The 15,221-nt window shown below is 41.7% G+C and overlaps 1 protein-coding gene across 20 annotated transcripts in view; it reads right to left on the bottom strand.

Annotated features, from left to right (window-relative positions):
• Positions 1-15,221, bottom strand: part of LOC120562569 (plectin-like) — a 175,450-nt gene that overhangs the window by 28,292 nt on the left and 131,937 nt on the right. For 6 of the 20 annotated variants that reach the window (XM_039806332.1, XM_039806334.1, XM_039806323.1 and 3 more), the window contains 9 exons: positions 13,631-13,720; positions 9,134-9,211; positions 8,039-8,131; positions 6,472-6,638; positions 2,843-2,958; positions 2,563-2,663; positions 1,625-1,744; positions 749-844; positions 528-655 (listed from right to left, as the gene is read on the bottom strand). In XM_039806332.1, the coding sequence (XP_039662266.1) occupies positions 528-655; positions 749-844; positions 1,625-1,744; positions 2,563-2,663; positions 2,843-2,958; positions 6,472-6,638; positions 8,039-8,131; positions 9,134-9,211; positions 13,631-13,720 (989 nt within the window). Of the gene's footprint in view, positions 1-527; positions 656-748; positions 845-1,624; positions 1,745-2,562; positions 2,664-2,842; positions 2,959-6,471; positions 6,639-8,026; positions 8,132-9,133; positions 9,212-11,039; positions 11,076-13,630; positions 13,721-14,760; positions 14,776-15,221 lie in introns of all 20 variants that reach the window. The other 14 variants (XM_039806326.1, XM_039806316.1, XM_039806319.1 and 11 more) reach the window with 7 other exon arrangements.

The raw sequence follows: 15,221 nt of genomic DNA, 5'->3' as shown, positions 1-15,221 counted from the left end.
AGGAAGCAATAAGACGGCAACTAAAAATCTATGATGGTGAAATAACTTTTAGAGTTGTTTGACACTGAACGTTAGTCGAAATGTAATTGGCAATGTTTGGCAAATTTGTCAAACCTTTATGAGCACAGATTTGGTGATGCTGGAAGGTTAACAGGCTAGCTAACTCATTGGCCTTAAGGCTAAAGCTAGGCTACTAGCTACAGAACAGTGTGAAAACCAAGGCACTCTTGTTGAAGAAAAAGTTTAAAAGCCTTTATTGATATGGATAATGCATAGCAAAGAGTAAAAAAAAAATGCACCCATGTAGGCCTTCTTCCGGGTGATTTTTTTTTTTTCAACCACCACCGTCTTCCCACTACGCTAATAGCTAGTTGGCATTTTTCAGTTATTAGCTTAATAATATTATATGCTGACTTATTTATTACTATGCTGTTCTGTCTTGTTACCACTACACTCCTTGGTTGGGAAAACTAGTTTATTACAAATCTGATCCATCAAAAAGGAAAATGTTACGACACCCTCCTAACCTCTCAAACTCTATCCTGAGCAGCCGTTCTCTTTCCAGGATGGCCACGTGAAGTCGACCCCATTCTTTCTCCACATCAATGGGATGGTAGCCTGGGGGCACCTTAACCTGACCAGCATGCACGGCACTCTGTGGGCAGGCGGGAACAGAATGCGTAAGTCATAACTCAATAGAACAGAATACAATAAAATACAAAAGAATAGAAAATGAGGGTTAGCTTGCCTCAAAGGACTGGTAGATGTGTTTGGACCGGTTCTTGTCTGTCTCTCTCACTGGCAGCTCTGTCTCTTTGAACTTCAAGAACTGGCGCCAAAGAAGCTAAAGCAAAAATACACAAAAAAAAGTTTGAATTAGCAATTTATATTTTTTTCCTTTATATGTCCTAATTTTTTTCTTCTTCTCAAACATGTACTTTTGTTCCAAGACAAAAATAGTCAGCATCAGCCTTTACAGAACAAATGGTTAGAGCTTGACTTGCTATGCACTTGGATCAGTTAAATGAATTAGAAATCCTAATTTCCTAAATAGGATAAGTACATTAGGTAACACATCACGCCACAGTTCTAAAAGTCTTTATGTGGGCTGCTGTCCTCTTTAGTATTATTTGTTTATTCCCATGACTGGTGTCAATTGAGTTGAACTTATAATAAGGCAAAGAACTTCATACTGCCTGTATTACCAAAGACAAATGTTAATCGCCCTCTAACCAGACTTAACTGCTTTACAGAAGCACACCCAAGCCGCTACTTTTGATGATCCTGTGCTGCTGATAATTTGACTTCAAAGAGAACGAAGAAAAATATTAAAGTCACGCTAAGCTTTTGTTCTGCAACAGGGAGTGGCACAGTGCTCATGCTCCCCAGGATTAGGTTTAGCATTATCTGCCTTTTGGCTGTATATGTAGCAGCAGCACTGCCCCACCTACAGTACAACAATGTCTATGAATACAGTTTTTTCTGTCTGCCCACAGCTAGACATTATGTAAGCGTGTTCTTTGATCTAACAATGGAATACTGCTCAACTAAAACATACCCATAACAAAGACAAATATCTGGCACACAGGCATAATATCAGCATATCATCAGCATATCGGCTCACCTCAATCTCCTCGTAGCTGGCAGGGAACTTCCTCTCCTCGAAGATCATGACATGGTGGCGGATCCACTGGAGCAGAAGAGTCACCAGCTCGTAGTACTCCTGCCAGCGCAGCTCCAGCTCCTGCAGCCAACGCAGCAGAAAAAGAAGAGGTTTAACAACAGACAGACAGGAGGGTGCTTCTTCTACTGCGTAGCCATGATCCATCACTCACACACACCACGCTAAACTCAATTAGGCAACCGAACAATCCAGGTCTTGTGTGAGCGGACAAGGAGGCAGAGAGTGGAGACAGGGTTGATGAAGGGGGCAGAGGTGGAGGAGACAGTGGGGGAGGATAAACAATGGTGGGAGAGAGACAGAAGCATATTTTTTTTCTCCAGTTTTCCCAGAGTTAGTGTTTGCAGTTGTACCCATGTTTTTAAAGACATTTATTAGAAAAGATGTATCAGTATCCACCTTTACGTTAGACAAGTTTAAGATTGGGATTTGGTTTATACAGGACATTAAATGTCCCAGCATACTATTAGTATGTAGTGTGTATATATCCCCCCCCGCCCCATCCTCTGCTTTTTCCACAAATCGCACCCTGCATATGAGCCTTTCCCTTTGACTTACTGGTGTAAACACCAAAGGTTGCTAATTTCCTGTGATATTTGGTTTCACAAGATTTCTATTTCTTTTTGAACGTCGGGACGCATTGCACAAGACTGCAAACAAAAGGACATTTATAAGTGGAGTCACAAGCCTCTTCAGGTTTGATTAAATCTGATCAAGCACTCTATCAGATCAAATTAAAGCAAACTTTCGTTACAAGCAGCACAATGCTGCAATATGTCTGGCACATATTGCAGAATTGACAATAAAGTTGACTTGACTTGACTTGACAATTATTTATAGCTAAAGGGCATGCATTAACCAAGATGTATTGTTCTGCTCACATTAGCTCTGCCATCATGGACATCGATCCGGGGCATGACATCATACAGGGATGATACGTAAGTGATGATGGACTTCTCATCAGGGTGTGGGACATCGACATCTGAAAGGATAAGGTCAAATTATTTGCATTATATGGCATGCCTAATGTCATTTTGCAACAACCAATAATAACTTGCAAAAACAATGCAACATAGCACATAAATAAATACTGAATTAATCTATTATCAAAAACAATAGATTTCTTGGTTTCAGATTAAATTGGCCTTGGGCCAGTCTTACCCTCTGGGTCCAGTAGGCGTGTCACTCCCAGGTCTCTCTCTGCCACATGGAAGGCCTGTTCCAGGTTCTCCAGGTTGGTCTGTTGGTACACTCTGCCCATGTCGATGAGTCTGGGACTAGGGGAACACAAAATACACAATTAATCCCCAACAGGGTCCAGGTAAATTTTCAGGGGTGGTCTAATGAAATGTATCAGGAGAGTTTCACAGTATGACTGACTACAACCTGCAGTGTAGGGACATACATTTAGAGTTTCCATATCAACACTGTCATTATATATTTGATAGCAATGTATAAGTGCAATTGTAAAGCTACAACTGAAAATGTAAAAGAATTGACAGCAGTGGTTACAATCTACCACGGCATATCAGGGCCACTGTAGGTAAAACAAAAAAAAAATGACTGAGCCGGGGAGGGGGGAAATATTCTGGGATTATTTTATTTTTTATTTTATTTTTTGTCAAGGAGCCACATCGCTTCATTTTGCAAGTTTGGATCAACCTCATCACACCACAGACCACTTGCCATGTATTATTCCTGCAGTGGCTGTACTAATCAAATTATACTTTGGAATCAGATTTAGCAATAAGTAAATACTCGTGATTTTAGCACAGAATATCTATTATCATAAGCACCCTGATTTGGAAGAGGCATTGCTATGAACTGAGCCTATTCAGAAGAAAACAACTACTGATTTTGGATGACGTGGTAGCTTGTGTGCATCAGGAACTAAATGTATGACTTTATAATCTCTCCTTTCCCACAAGTCCGTATTTGTTTTCACCTACAAGAGCCTTAATACGCCCTTGTAACTATCTGCATATGTTGTTTTGTATTTTCAGCCTCAGAAATCAAAGTTAAAACTTGAGAATTGGGATTGGATGGAATGCTAAATGCCAATCACATTAATAGACATACATAATCAATGCAGTCTGTACAGGTCTGCTCTCTCATATGGTATGACACTAAATATAGTAGCAGCGCTGGCTGGGCTTTTTTAAGACCTTCTGCCAATGGCTAAATGCTATGAAAAAGTCCACCTGTTCACTTTCTGACAGACCTGTACAGCACCTGCCTTTTTGTCCTCTGGGCGTTTGACTCTCTCTGGCAGATGTCAGAGCACCTATAGGTGGAATGTAATTTATAAAGCAAATGACGTAATCAAAGCGGACATCTTTTAAGTTGGCAGCCACCCACAACTTCAGAAAAGTTCAGTGTGCAGAGCAGCGTGATTAAATGTACCACAGAAACCTCGTCTATCTATAATGCATGCATACTCGACTATAACAGATCCTTTCAGTCATAATATCATGTATTAAATGCATTACTAAAATCCACAAATTCAAATGTGCAATGCATATCCCTGCAAGCAAATCCAATATGTGCACAAAGCAAGGAGGAGCAACTTCATACAGCTCTGTGATGCGTACAGAACGGCCCCCATTCTGTGCATAAACAGAAGGAGCCTCCAAATGGCGGATTTCTCCAACAGAGTACTGCTTCGTTGGCCTGGATGAGCTGCTCGGGCTCTGTCCCTCTCTTCCATGAAAGCTACGGGACCTCCAACTGTGGCCCGGTTCATCACTGCTGGAGCCCTGAGCCCCTGAGCTTTGGGAACCCCACCCTGAGTCCCAGGAGGATCCCTCGGATGGGATATCGTCACAGAACATGACCACGCGGTCGCCCACGTCGCTGTTAGATCCACCACTGAAGCCGAGGCTTCCCTTCTTCTTCGTTGACTTCTTCCTTAAACTGAGCATCTTAACGCTCCTTGTCCAGTAGCAAGTAAAAAGGTTCTGCTTTAGTGCTTGGCCTTACAGTTTCCTGCTAACAAATCTCTTATTGGCTCGATGGCTGCATGTAAATCCATCCAATGCATCGTCGCAGGGGTCATGTGAAGATCCTCTTTATCCTTCTGCAGGGTTGCTGAGATGAAAAAGCCTCCTACTGGTACAGCCAAGTCACGTATCCTTCATCACGCTTTGCCACATGAAACCTACATTTGACCGGAGCTCTGTGAAGTCGATTTGAAGTCCACACGCCTACATAAACCCTGGACAATCTAGGATTCTCTGGATGCCCTGAACTACGCCTAGGCACTAAGTAACGCCACAGTTTTCATGTTGAAGCCAAAGTGTGCAACAGTTACGCCCACACACCACACCCCTGCCCTTTATGAAAAGGCAGCCCTAATCCAGCCTCAGGTGTCTCCGAAACAGAGAGCAAAGAGAGAGAAAAAAGAAAAAAAAACAGTTTCAGGAACACGCTCAAGTTAGAGGAAACGTGCCCCTGCAGGCGTCTCTTTCTTTCAATACAGAATGGCATTAAAGAACTACATTAACTTTATCTCATCTAATACCACTTTTCTTCTGTTTGCTGTCTGGACTCCTCTGCAAGAACCCCTTTGTCAAAATATCTTAAAAGAAATTAATTGTGTTGACAAATCTTCCTGAGAAATAAATGCCCATTCATTTCCCAGGATGCCACCACACAAAGCGATCCTTATCCACTAAGTCTACTATAGACACACACTACAACTTTAGGGGAATTAGCATATTTGGTGTTCAACAGCAACTGGATCAAATTCACCAGGTTCCCAAACAATCTAATAAGCTAATCATGTTTGAAGGAATTATCATCTTAAGATGGTACAGTACTCATGGCCAACGCCTGCCTTTGGTATTCCTAGCCTGAAGGCCTGAAATGTTCATGTAGATGCATTAATACATTCTTTTATTAAAGCAGCAGTACTGTCAGCAACTGCAGCAAGTAGAAAATAGGAGACTTTATGGTAAGAGTAAAGCAAAAATATCAGGCTTTAAAACATGATTAAACAGACAAGAGTGCATAAATTAATTCGAGCACTGCGAGTGCAACTACATGGAGGCTGTCACTATTAAATCTTATAGTCTTTCCATTAAAATAAATCATAATACGATGCAGAAAAAAAAAAGCCATGCCACGGTTATTATGTCTAAAATGATTTAGAGTTGGATTTAATTACAGAGCAGGTTAAGACTGGCATCATGGAGTGTAATTTGACATTTGAAAGTGTGCCAAGGTCCCGCTCCTGCTCCAGTGCACAGGGTGCAAGGGGCTAGAAGTGGGGCACAGGGTGGCACCGCCCTACCCCCCTCAAATATGATTCCCCCCCTGCCCCCAAACCATTGAGCTAGAGTGCTGACAATCTGACAATTGTGATTTCCACTGGATCAGAGTACTGTCACTTGGCTGCCTGTGCATGTGATGTTTTATTTAGCAGAATTACATTATGTTGTTCTAACCTATCCAATATTTCTAAGCATATTTTCTATGGTGTATTCCGATAAAATGCCGTCCCCCTCTCTGCCACCCCACTTAAAAAAGTCCTGGAATCGGCCCTGCCAGTGCACTCTATATTTAATAAAACTCAAAGACAATGATGTGGCATGACAAGACCCAGCATCCCTGGTCGTATTACAGAAGCCCTGCATTTTTCTAAATGGTTTATATTTGACATCGTCTTTGTGCACTCTGCAAAATGATTCCCGTGCCAGTGCAATAACTACAATATACTCTTTGCTCCTGTTTTATAGTGCTGTTATCATTTCCCAATCACACAGTTAATCAGCAATAAATGCCCCACTCACTGGTGTTTGTGTATGACGGCGTTGAAGAGCTTTCCGTCCCTCCAGCTGGTGGTGAAGTTATCACAGCGGATGTTCTGGTAGCCTTCCGTCATCCTCTGGGACCAGAGCAGCAGCTTCTCCTTGGCCGTCATGTCTTCCGACAGGCCGTTGATCTGAATATCTGAGATCTGGGATGTTATTTATAAATACAGTGTCAGAAAGGTGGATGGTGCGCAGAAGAATCCATTTTGAAGGAACGTGGAGGAAATCAGTCATTAGTGGAAACCATAAGATGCAATTTTGATCGGAATCACAGGACACCCGTGGGTTAATTTCAAAATAAAAAATGTCAATCATCATCATTATTCCCGATTAACACCTTTATCACTCCTTGACTTAATATCTTTCCTGGCTGTCTATTAGCATGCCACGTATTTGTTAGGAGTTCAGTAGACTGGAGTGTTATTGTTTAGGACTTGGCTCACAGGATGCAGAAGGATTTCTGTCTGGGGAAAAATGCCACTGCGGCATCCAGATCACTTTTCGTTTTGAGATTTTGTGGTTAGGAACGATGAGTCATAGGCATCAGGTTTTCCATTTTGTGTGTGCGTGTACAAACGGGTGTGCGTGCCATTCAAATTCACTTCTTCTCACGCCTCTGCCCTGCAAATCTGCAAACTTTTTTTAAACGAGGAGTACTGTTTAGATACATCCTTAATTGAAAACAAATGGAGTTATGTCACCCCTCCTGCAGATTTTTTGTACCTACTTCATTGAAAAGCATGTAGAGCATACAATATTCTAGAGCAACTATTTAAATATAGATTTTTTTTTTTTTACTTCAGAGCACACTCAATCTTTTTTCTCTGTCAATTAAATGAATTTAGGATAATCACATTGTGAGATTGAACACTAAATTACATATTAAGAGGGAGTTTTTCCTCTCCACTTTGATCTCTATGACTCACTAGCAACCACAACCCAGCTATTATCCCCTCTATTATATACAAGTATAAATACTCTGAGAACAGTGTTTATATCTACAGGGCACAATGGCACCTTCACAATATCACCACTAACGTCTCCTTTATTTCCCATGTTCGGCTTTAGCTTTTTGCAACCCGAACCTGAATCATCTGATATTAGAAGGTGTGGCCCTGCCTATTTCTGCCTGGCAGCTCTTGGCATACACAGGAAAAGGCCTGGCTATCCGGGACGCGGTTGGGAGTGTAGCGTTAAAGCATGTTGTCCACTCGGCCTGGCACACCCTCCTCTTGGGAGTCAGCGAGGGAGTGACTCATACTTACACACCACGCTGGTGCGTAGGTCTTTATACTGTTCATAAATTCATAAAAAACTTTACTGCAGTGATAAGTGTGTTATGATAGCTGTGAATGCTTTCAGAAATAGGTTAAGATGTATCCTCATTTTAGATTTTTGATTAGAAACTAGGTGTCTTTTTTGAAGAGCAGCGTCCATTCTGATTGGTTCCAGGGAGATGAGAAACATCAGCTGACAGGTGCAGATCCCAGAGACAGAGGTATGGAGCGATAATATAATAAAACACAACACTGACAGAGAAGGAGACCTGGAAATGGAGGATGATGGTCCATATCAACCCCAGGGTCAGCTTGGGGTTCCCGTCTGCTATGTCATCGTTTCTGATGTTCACCAGCTTGACCTGAGAAAACAAAAAAAGCAGTAATGTGATTCGGAATGATCACAGCATCGCGTGAATACACAGACACAGCGAGACAAGGCATCGCCATTGTTTGTAGAGCCGTAACGACTCCAAATTGTTCTGAACAATGAATTGCGATTAAAAATGCAATTGTCTCCTTCAGTCAAATAAAAAAATATATATATATGTATGTATGTATTATTTTTTGCAAACAAATGAAAGTTTTGAATGAATTCTGGATGACATCTTTTGAAATATATCACTTTTATGTGACCCAGATCAGCCTATGAACAGAGCCACACCTCTTTATTAATATTACACGTTGTATTTTTTTACATACCCCTTAGGACCTTAGCTAATCAGTCCTTCCAGAAAAATACGGAGGTTTTTTTGTGATTGTTGCGGGAAAAAAATCCTTGATTGTGCGGCACGTTTTCTTAAAAAATCCGATGGAATATGCGGGATATTTATGCAATTTTATGCGATGAAATTGCGGGAACTTCCGAAAATTGCGGGAACTTGCAAAAACTGCGATTGATGAAAAAGAGAAAAAAAAGTGATTTCCCCAACATTTCCCTAACGTTCCCATGGCAACAGGGGAAAATGGCTGCTCTTGTGTGAAGTAAACGCAATATTTTTAAAACTTTCTGCTGAGATATATGTGACTTTTTTACAATGAAAATGCAGGGATTATGAAATCATGCAAGCCCCGCATATTTTGTGCAGAAATCGGCAATTTATGCGGCAATTTATGTAGCAATTTATGCGGCAATTAATGTGCCGAAAGTGCGGCGTATTTGAAAAAATGCGGCCCCTGCATAAATATGCGGACTTTGGATGATTATGCATTGAATTATGTGATCGCATAATCACGTTATATTGGAGGGACTGGCTAAAGTTAGTAATTAAATTGAAGTTAAACAAAGAAACGGAGATTATGTAAAAATTGTTTCAGGCCTAATTGTTTGGTCAAGGCTCAAGGTATGATTTTAGGTGTCCTACCTGCCGGTGTCTGAGGAAGTCCAGAGCGATCTGTACATTCTGCAGTTTGTGGAATCGCATGCGGCCTTTCTCTCTGGGCTGAGGTGGAGAGGGAAGAGACAGAGACGTGTTTAGTTAGATGACACACACACACACACACACACACACACACACACACACACACACACACACACACTCGACCGTCAGAGACGACCCTTTTGGTAGACTCGTGGTGAAGGAGAAGGAAAGCATTCAATCCAAGCAGAATAATGAATGCAAAGGACAACTGAAAAATCAGGTGGCAAGACATTTAACAGAATAGAATAAATGTAGTAATAACCGGTGAATCTTGGATAGTTTTTCAAGGAATTCATTCTGGTGGGCATGTATTTTGATTTATAGTATGCCCACAGAGATACCGTGCTGAATATTCGATCTAACAGGTTACTGCCTTCTTTGCCTCAGACCGATTGTTCACCACTATCTGACACATAAGGGGACAAAAGGGGGATATTTTTGGAAATAATAATAAACCCTTTATAATACTAATTACAGCAGGAAATTAGCAGTGGCTGAGCCACGGTTTTGTATAATTCATGTCATCGGACAGTAAGCTAAGAAGAGCCTCATGATGCATAATGCTGTGTCCTTTGAATTGCAAATGCTGAACTAAAAGAAAAAAAAGTTCCTTAACAAATATAAACACATCAAATCAAGTACTGCTTGCACCAAAAACTGCCAAGCTTATCAAAAGGGTCCTGTAAGTGTCAGCGGCACATATTGATACCTGGATATTTGTGTAAATATCCAGCAGCTACAGTACATGCCTAAAGAAAGCCACAATATTCCGGTTTTTGGCCTAATTCCGAAAAAAACGATATTCCGACTAAACTGTTTACATGGCTAACGAAAGTGAGTATTCCACTAATATAGCCGTGCAAAACAGGATTATGTGCGATTATTAAGCGATGTGCGCACATATCCAAAAACCTGTTGATATCCAAGTCTTTGATAATGTTTAAAAGTAGCTGTGTTTCTCCTTCTTATCAGGTCTGCAGCCCTGCAAACTGTTAGCTGGTTGGTGTGTGAACAGCAACCATAGCAACGCTCAGAGCTGACCGCAAGCCGTAAACAGGCAAGAGGCCATAAGCCTGCTGTAAAAACCCTGATTGAGACGCATATTCCAAATGCGCTGTATCCATGTCCAAAGAATGCCTCCAAAACCTGAATAATACCGGAATATCCCACGTGTTTTAATAGGAAAATGCTATATTCAGAAAAAGTCCTTATTCGGAATATCCAACCGGAATATGCTGTTTACATGACCTGTATCAAATTTGAAATATTGTCATATTCTGAATAATAGTGGAATATTGGTGTGCATGTAAACGTACTGATTGAGAGAAAGAAAAAAGGCAACAAAACACTTGACTCGCCATGGAGATCTGGATTAGGCATGGGCCGGTAACCTGTTTTAAGGGATACCGCGGTTTTAAAAAGTCCCGGTTTTAAAACCACTAAAATGTTCCGTCATACCGTTCCTGTGGTGTGAGCTGTTTGTTTTTTTGTGTATTTTGAGTCAAGGGCAGAAAGTGCAGTTTGGACATCCCTCTACCTGCCAATGCGGGTTTAAAAATGGACAATAGTTTTTTTTACCCCGACATTTCAAAATAAGACATTTTAAAGCTGTAATTGCAATACCGCAATACTGCAATACCGCAATACTGCGATACCGGAGTATATATAAAACACATGTTTTTTGCTGAAGGTTATCATCCTGTCAGAATCTCACACGGGCCCATGCTTAATCTGGATACCATGCACAGCCAGATCACGGAGAAAGCGCGGATGAATTAAAAAGAAAAAAAAAAAATGTAGAAAAGAAAAAAAGAAAAAGATGTCTACTGGAAGTTATGGAGCCACTCACCAACCGAGCGCTCCTGCCCACGTCTCTCTCCCTCAGCTAGCCCCGGACAGAGCAGAGGGAGGAGGCCGAGGCCGTGGGCCAGAGATCAGCACACACAGACCAAGGTAATAGGAAGGAAAATAAGAGGCGAGGAAGAGAAGCAGCAGAGAAGGAGAACCGTACATCAGATAGAAATATAGTTCACACACACATGCACACACAGGCCAAAGTGACGGTAATGTGTCAAGGCTATGGAGAAGATGAGCTGAGCTGGAGCTGGTGGAGGGAGCAATGAGCTACAGCAGCAGAGAAGCTTCTGTATGGAGATCTGAAGCCCCGGGGGTGTCAAATAAAGAACGCTGGCTTTGAAATGAGCCTGGTGGCCCGGGTAAGCCTTCGTGTTTTTAGTTAACCCTTGTGTTGTCTTACCGTCTACTATGCAACTTGTCAAAATAGAAAATGAACACTTTTTTTGGCAATTTTGTTGCCTTTTTCCAAGTTTTTGATCCTTTTTTTTTGATGTTTGTGTCGCTTTTTACTTCCTCTCCCCCCCCGCTACCACCAGTATACCACTAACACCAACTTATGACCACTAGTTTTACACTTATTTTTGAAATTCATGGTCAATAAATCTCATTTATATAATATTATGTCTAAATTGTGAGTTACAAAAAAGCTGAAATTATGACAACAAATAGTTAAGATCAGAGGATGCCGAGTGGACAATCACTGGTATATGTCAATTTTTTGTTGGGATATATACGGTTCTGAAACCATTTTTTCCAAATTTTACCTGCGAAGAGCGTGTATGGAACCATCCATGTTATTTTGGGGTAATTTGGTTAAAAGAAACCCATATTTCTGATATAGAAACTTTGAAAACGAAGACAACAGGAGGGTTAAAGCCATAGAAAGGTTGTATGAGAAGTCGCATTATGGATTTGTTGGATATGTTTTCAACAACTGCTGTTTTTATGTTGAATTTGACATGCTCGAAATAAAAAAAAATTAAACATTTGATAAAAAAATCGAAAAAACAAATAAATGAAAGTTTCATAGATAGTTGAGACGGAGAAATATGGATTCAAAGACTCAAGAGCTGCCAAAGTCAGTAAATAACAAGTTTTTGTTTAGCAGAGTTCAGCTCAGGGTGATTAAGCCTTTGACGGACAACTTGGCAGCGATTGGTTACAGCTTGTTGCCACGGGGGATGATATTCCAGGTTGACTCAAGATAAGTACTCCAGACCTCATGTAAATAGTCTGGATAAGGTTTGGGTTTTGGAGGATGGTTGAGGTAAAAGTGTAGTATCGCTTTGCCAGACCATCCACACGCTGCGGTGCGGAGGAGGGTCTGTCTACTCCACACAGCATTCTGGGATAGGAGAAAAACGTGCTCTGGTTTATTGGCATTTCTTTAAACCAATCACAATCGTCATGGGCGGTGCTAAGCTCCGCACGGAGCCGCTGCAAAATAGCCTCGGAAAGGATTTGGTTTTGTAGTCTACGTGATACGCAGATATATGGAGTATACCCACTAGGAAAGGTCAAGGATTTCAGTATACCCACTTACAAAAACGCAAGGATAACGTAACGCAACTGTCAAACTTACGTTCATAAATTTACCCCGTCTGTGTTGCGAATCACCTAGGACCAACAACACAGTTGCTTGGCCATCATTCTCTGCGCAAATTTGAAATGAACTAATGTGAATCACTCAAGTAGATATGAAATGAAAGCAAATTTAAACTACACTCTTGCAGTGTTTTGGTATGCCGGCCCCTAAAGCTACTGCTGCTTCGAGTGACACTGCAGCAGATGTTAAAAGGAACACGCCGACTCATTGGGACCCCCCCCCAGAGTTAGACAAGTCCATACATACCCTTCTCATCTCCGTGCGTGTTGTAACTCTGTCTGATGCCCCCAGCGCTAGCTAAGCCTAGCACAGATCCTGGTTGGAAGCGGTTACCCCCAGGATCTGTGCTACGCTTAGCTAGCGCTGGGGGCGTCAGACAGAGTTACAACACGCACGGACATGAGAAGGGTATGTATGGAGTTGTCTAACTCTAGGGGTTAGGGTGAATAAGCCAAAGTCCCAATAAGTCAGCGTGTTCCTTTAACGTTAGCCTACAGAAACTACAGAAAATGAGCCAGATGAGGCTGATGCTTTATGCGATAACGTTACAAAAAAACGTATGGGGTTGTCGCTCTGGAACGCATTGCTCTGGGACGGGCGAGTCTAATGCTGGGAAGGAAAAAAATGACAGTATACTCACTACAAAAAACTAGACTACAAGACTGTGGAACGTGTACGTTCAAAAGTTGTTTTAGTCGTGCAACAGAAAACTCAGATTGGACAGATAGTCTAGTTAGCTGTCTGGATTTACCCTGCAGAGATCTGAGGAGCAGTTAACCATAGTCCTCAGAAATCCACCGGAGTTTAGAACGCCAACACAAAGAAAGAGGAAGGAAACGGACATCAGCGAAAATACACGCATCCGGCGGAATTTCCTGCGGCAACGGAGCAACTTCGGGAAGTGGAACGTCGTGGATATGGACTCAGGTAAAAGAAGCAGAGTTGGGTCAGAAATCAGACACCGCGGCGATACTCACCAGCGATTCGCCGGAGAGGACCTCCAACAGCGAGATCAGGTTATGTCCATCGCGGAGGTCTTCATACAGGTCTGTGACGTGACGCTGCGACTGCCGGGACAAAAGGGAAAAAACACCATGTCACAGAGGAAAGATATGGCACAAAGATTCAAGATGCGAGCAGTGCACCATGATTTACACAAACAACCATATTATATACACAGGACTGACAGCTATACAGGACTGACAGCTAGTGCATTTGTTTTAGTACTAACCGAAGCAGAACACAAAAGCAGTGCTGCGGTATTTAATTCAGTTTAGTTGTCGACAGACATGGTTCTTTGATGAACGTTGTTGCCGATGGTCTCTATGTGACAAAAGCTCTCAGAAGCATTTTATTAAAAACGTGATTTTGTGAAACCTAATGAGCAGCCCCACACGGAATCTGTGGAAATTCTTTCAGCGGCGACCCATAATAAAAATTTAAAAAAATATGGAATTTAGCTGGCTGATTTTCAGCTTGAGGTGGAGATGTATTAAAATTCCGATTTATGTATTTATTTAAATCTGCGACCGCAGATTTCGTGTGGCCCTGCTAATGAGCTGTCAAATATGATGGCGAAAGATGACTTTGACTAGTTCAGCTTTCAGTAACAGACGTGTTTTATTCTGATTTTGAGACTGCTACCCAGCAGCGTTGGTTAGCTTTTTTTGACAGTGCTCTGAGCGTTCTCTCCGCTGGTACAACTCTACACAGGTCAGGAATGCATAGCCGTGAGCAGCCAAACTTGGCTCCTAATGCAGATGCCAAATGTCAGCTGTCATCCCTGAAAAGTGATAGATGGGAACGAATAACAGCCAGATCAGTGAGGTAAAAAAAAAAAAAAAAAGAAAAAAAAAAGATGTGCTGGGGATCATAAAATCAACTAAAACTTAACAATATATACTTCATGTTTACAGTATATAACGGTGGTGTGGTGTACTTGCACCCAGACAGTGAGGGAAGATGTTGTGGTGATGCCAGTGAAACAGAAGATAGGATACGAGGAGGAAAACAGAAAAACAAATAAGAGAAAGGTGCCCATGCAAAAAAAAAAAGCGCCCATGACCAGACATTTAGTACAGTCCTGCTGGGACGTGCCAGTACCTACCTCTGCCCTCTGATTCTGGGTGAAGAGGGACGAAAGGTGGAGAAAAAAAAAGAGAAAACGGATGGATGAGTAATGGAGAAACGGAAAGAGTGGAAACAAAGAAGAGAGAAGAGGAGGACAATGAAATGAAGAGCAGTGATTTGGATGAAATGGAAAGTTAGAGGACGGACATGATGGTAGGGTTAGGGTTAGAGACAAAAAGGATAAAACAGATTCATTAATTCAACAAAATCCAGTTCACGCATCTGTCCTCCAAGTGTGTGTGTGTGTGTGTGTGTGTGTGTGTGTGTGTGTGTGTTTGGTCACGTGGGTGAAGGAGGCCTCGGCCCTCAAATGGAATGAAAGCACATTTCTCTTCACAAGTTACAACAGTGTCTCATTTATGTTGGCAAGAATTTCAAATCCAGTTATCCAAACGTTAGACATACTGTAAGCTCCTCCCTTCCTGCAGAGCGAAGACG

Source organism: Perca fluviatilis, chromosome 7 (genome assembly GCF_010015445.1).
Source record: "Perca fluviatilis chromosome 7, GENO_Pfluv_1.0, whole genome shotgun sequence".
Taxonomy (NCBI): domain Eukaryota; kingdom Metazoa; phylum Chordata; class Actinopteri; order Perciformes; family Percidae; genus Perca; species Perca fluviatilis.
The sequence above is the reverse complement of the archived record's forward strand: the minus strand, read 5'-3'. Positions and strand labels throughout refer to the sequence as shown.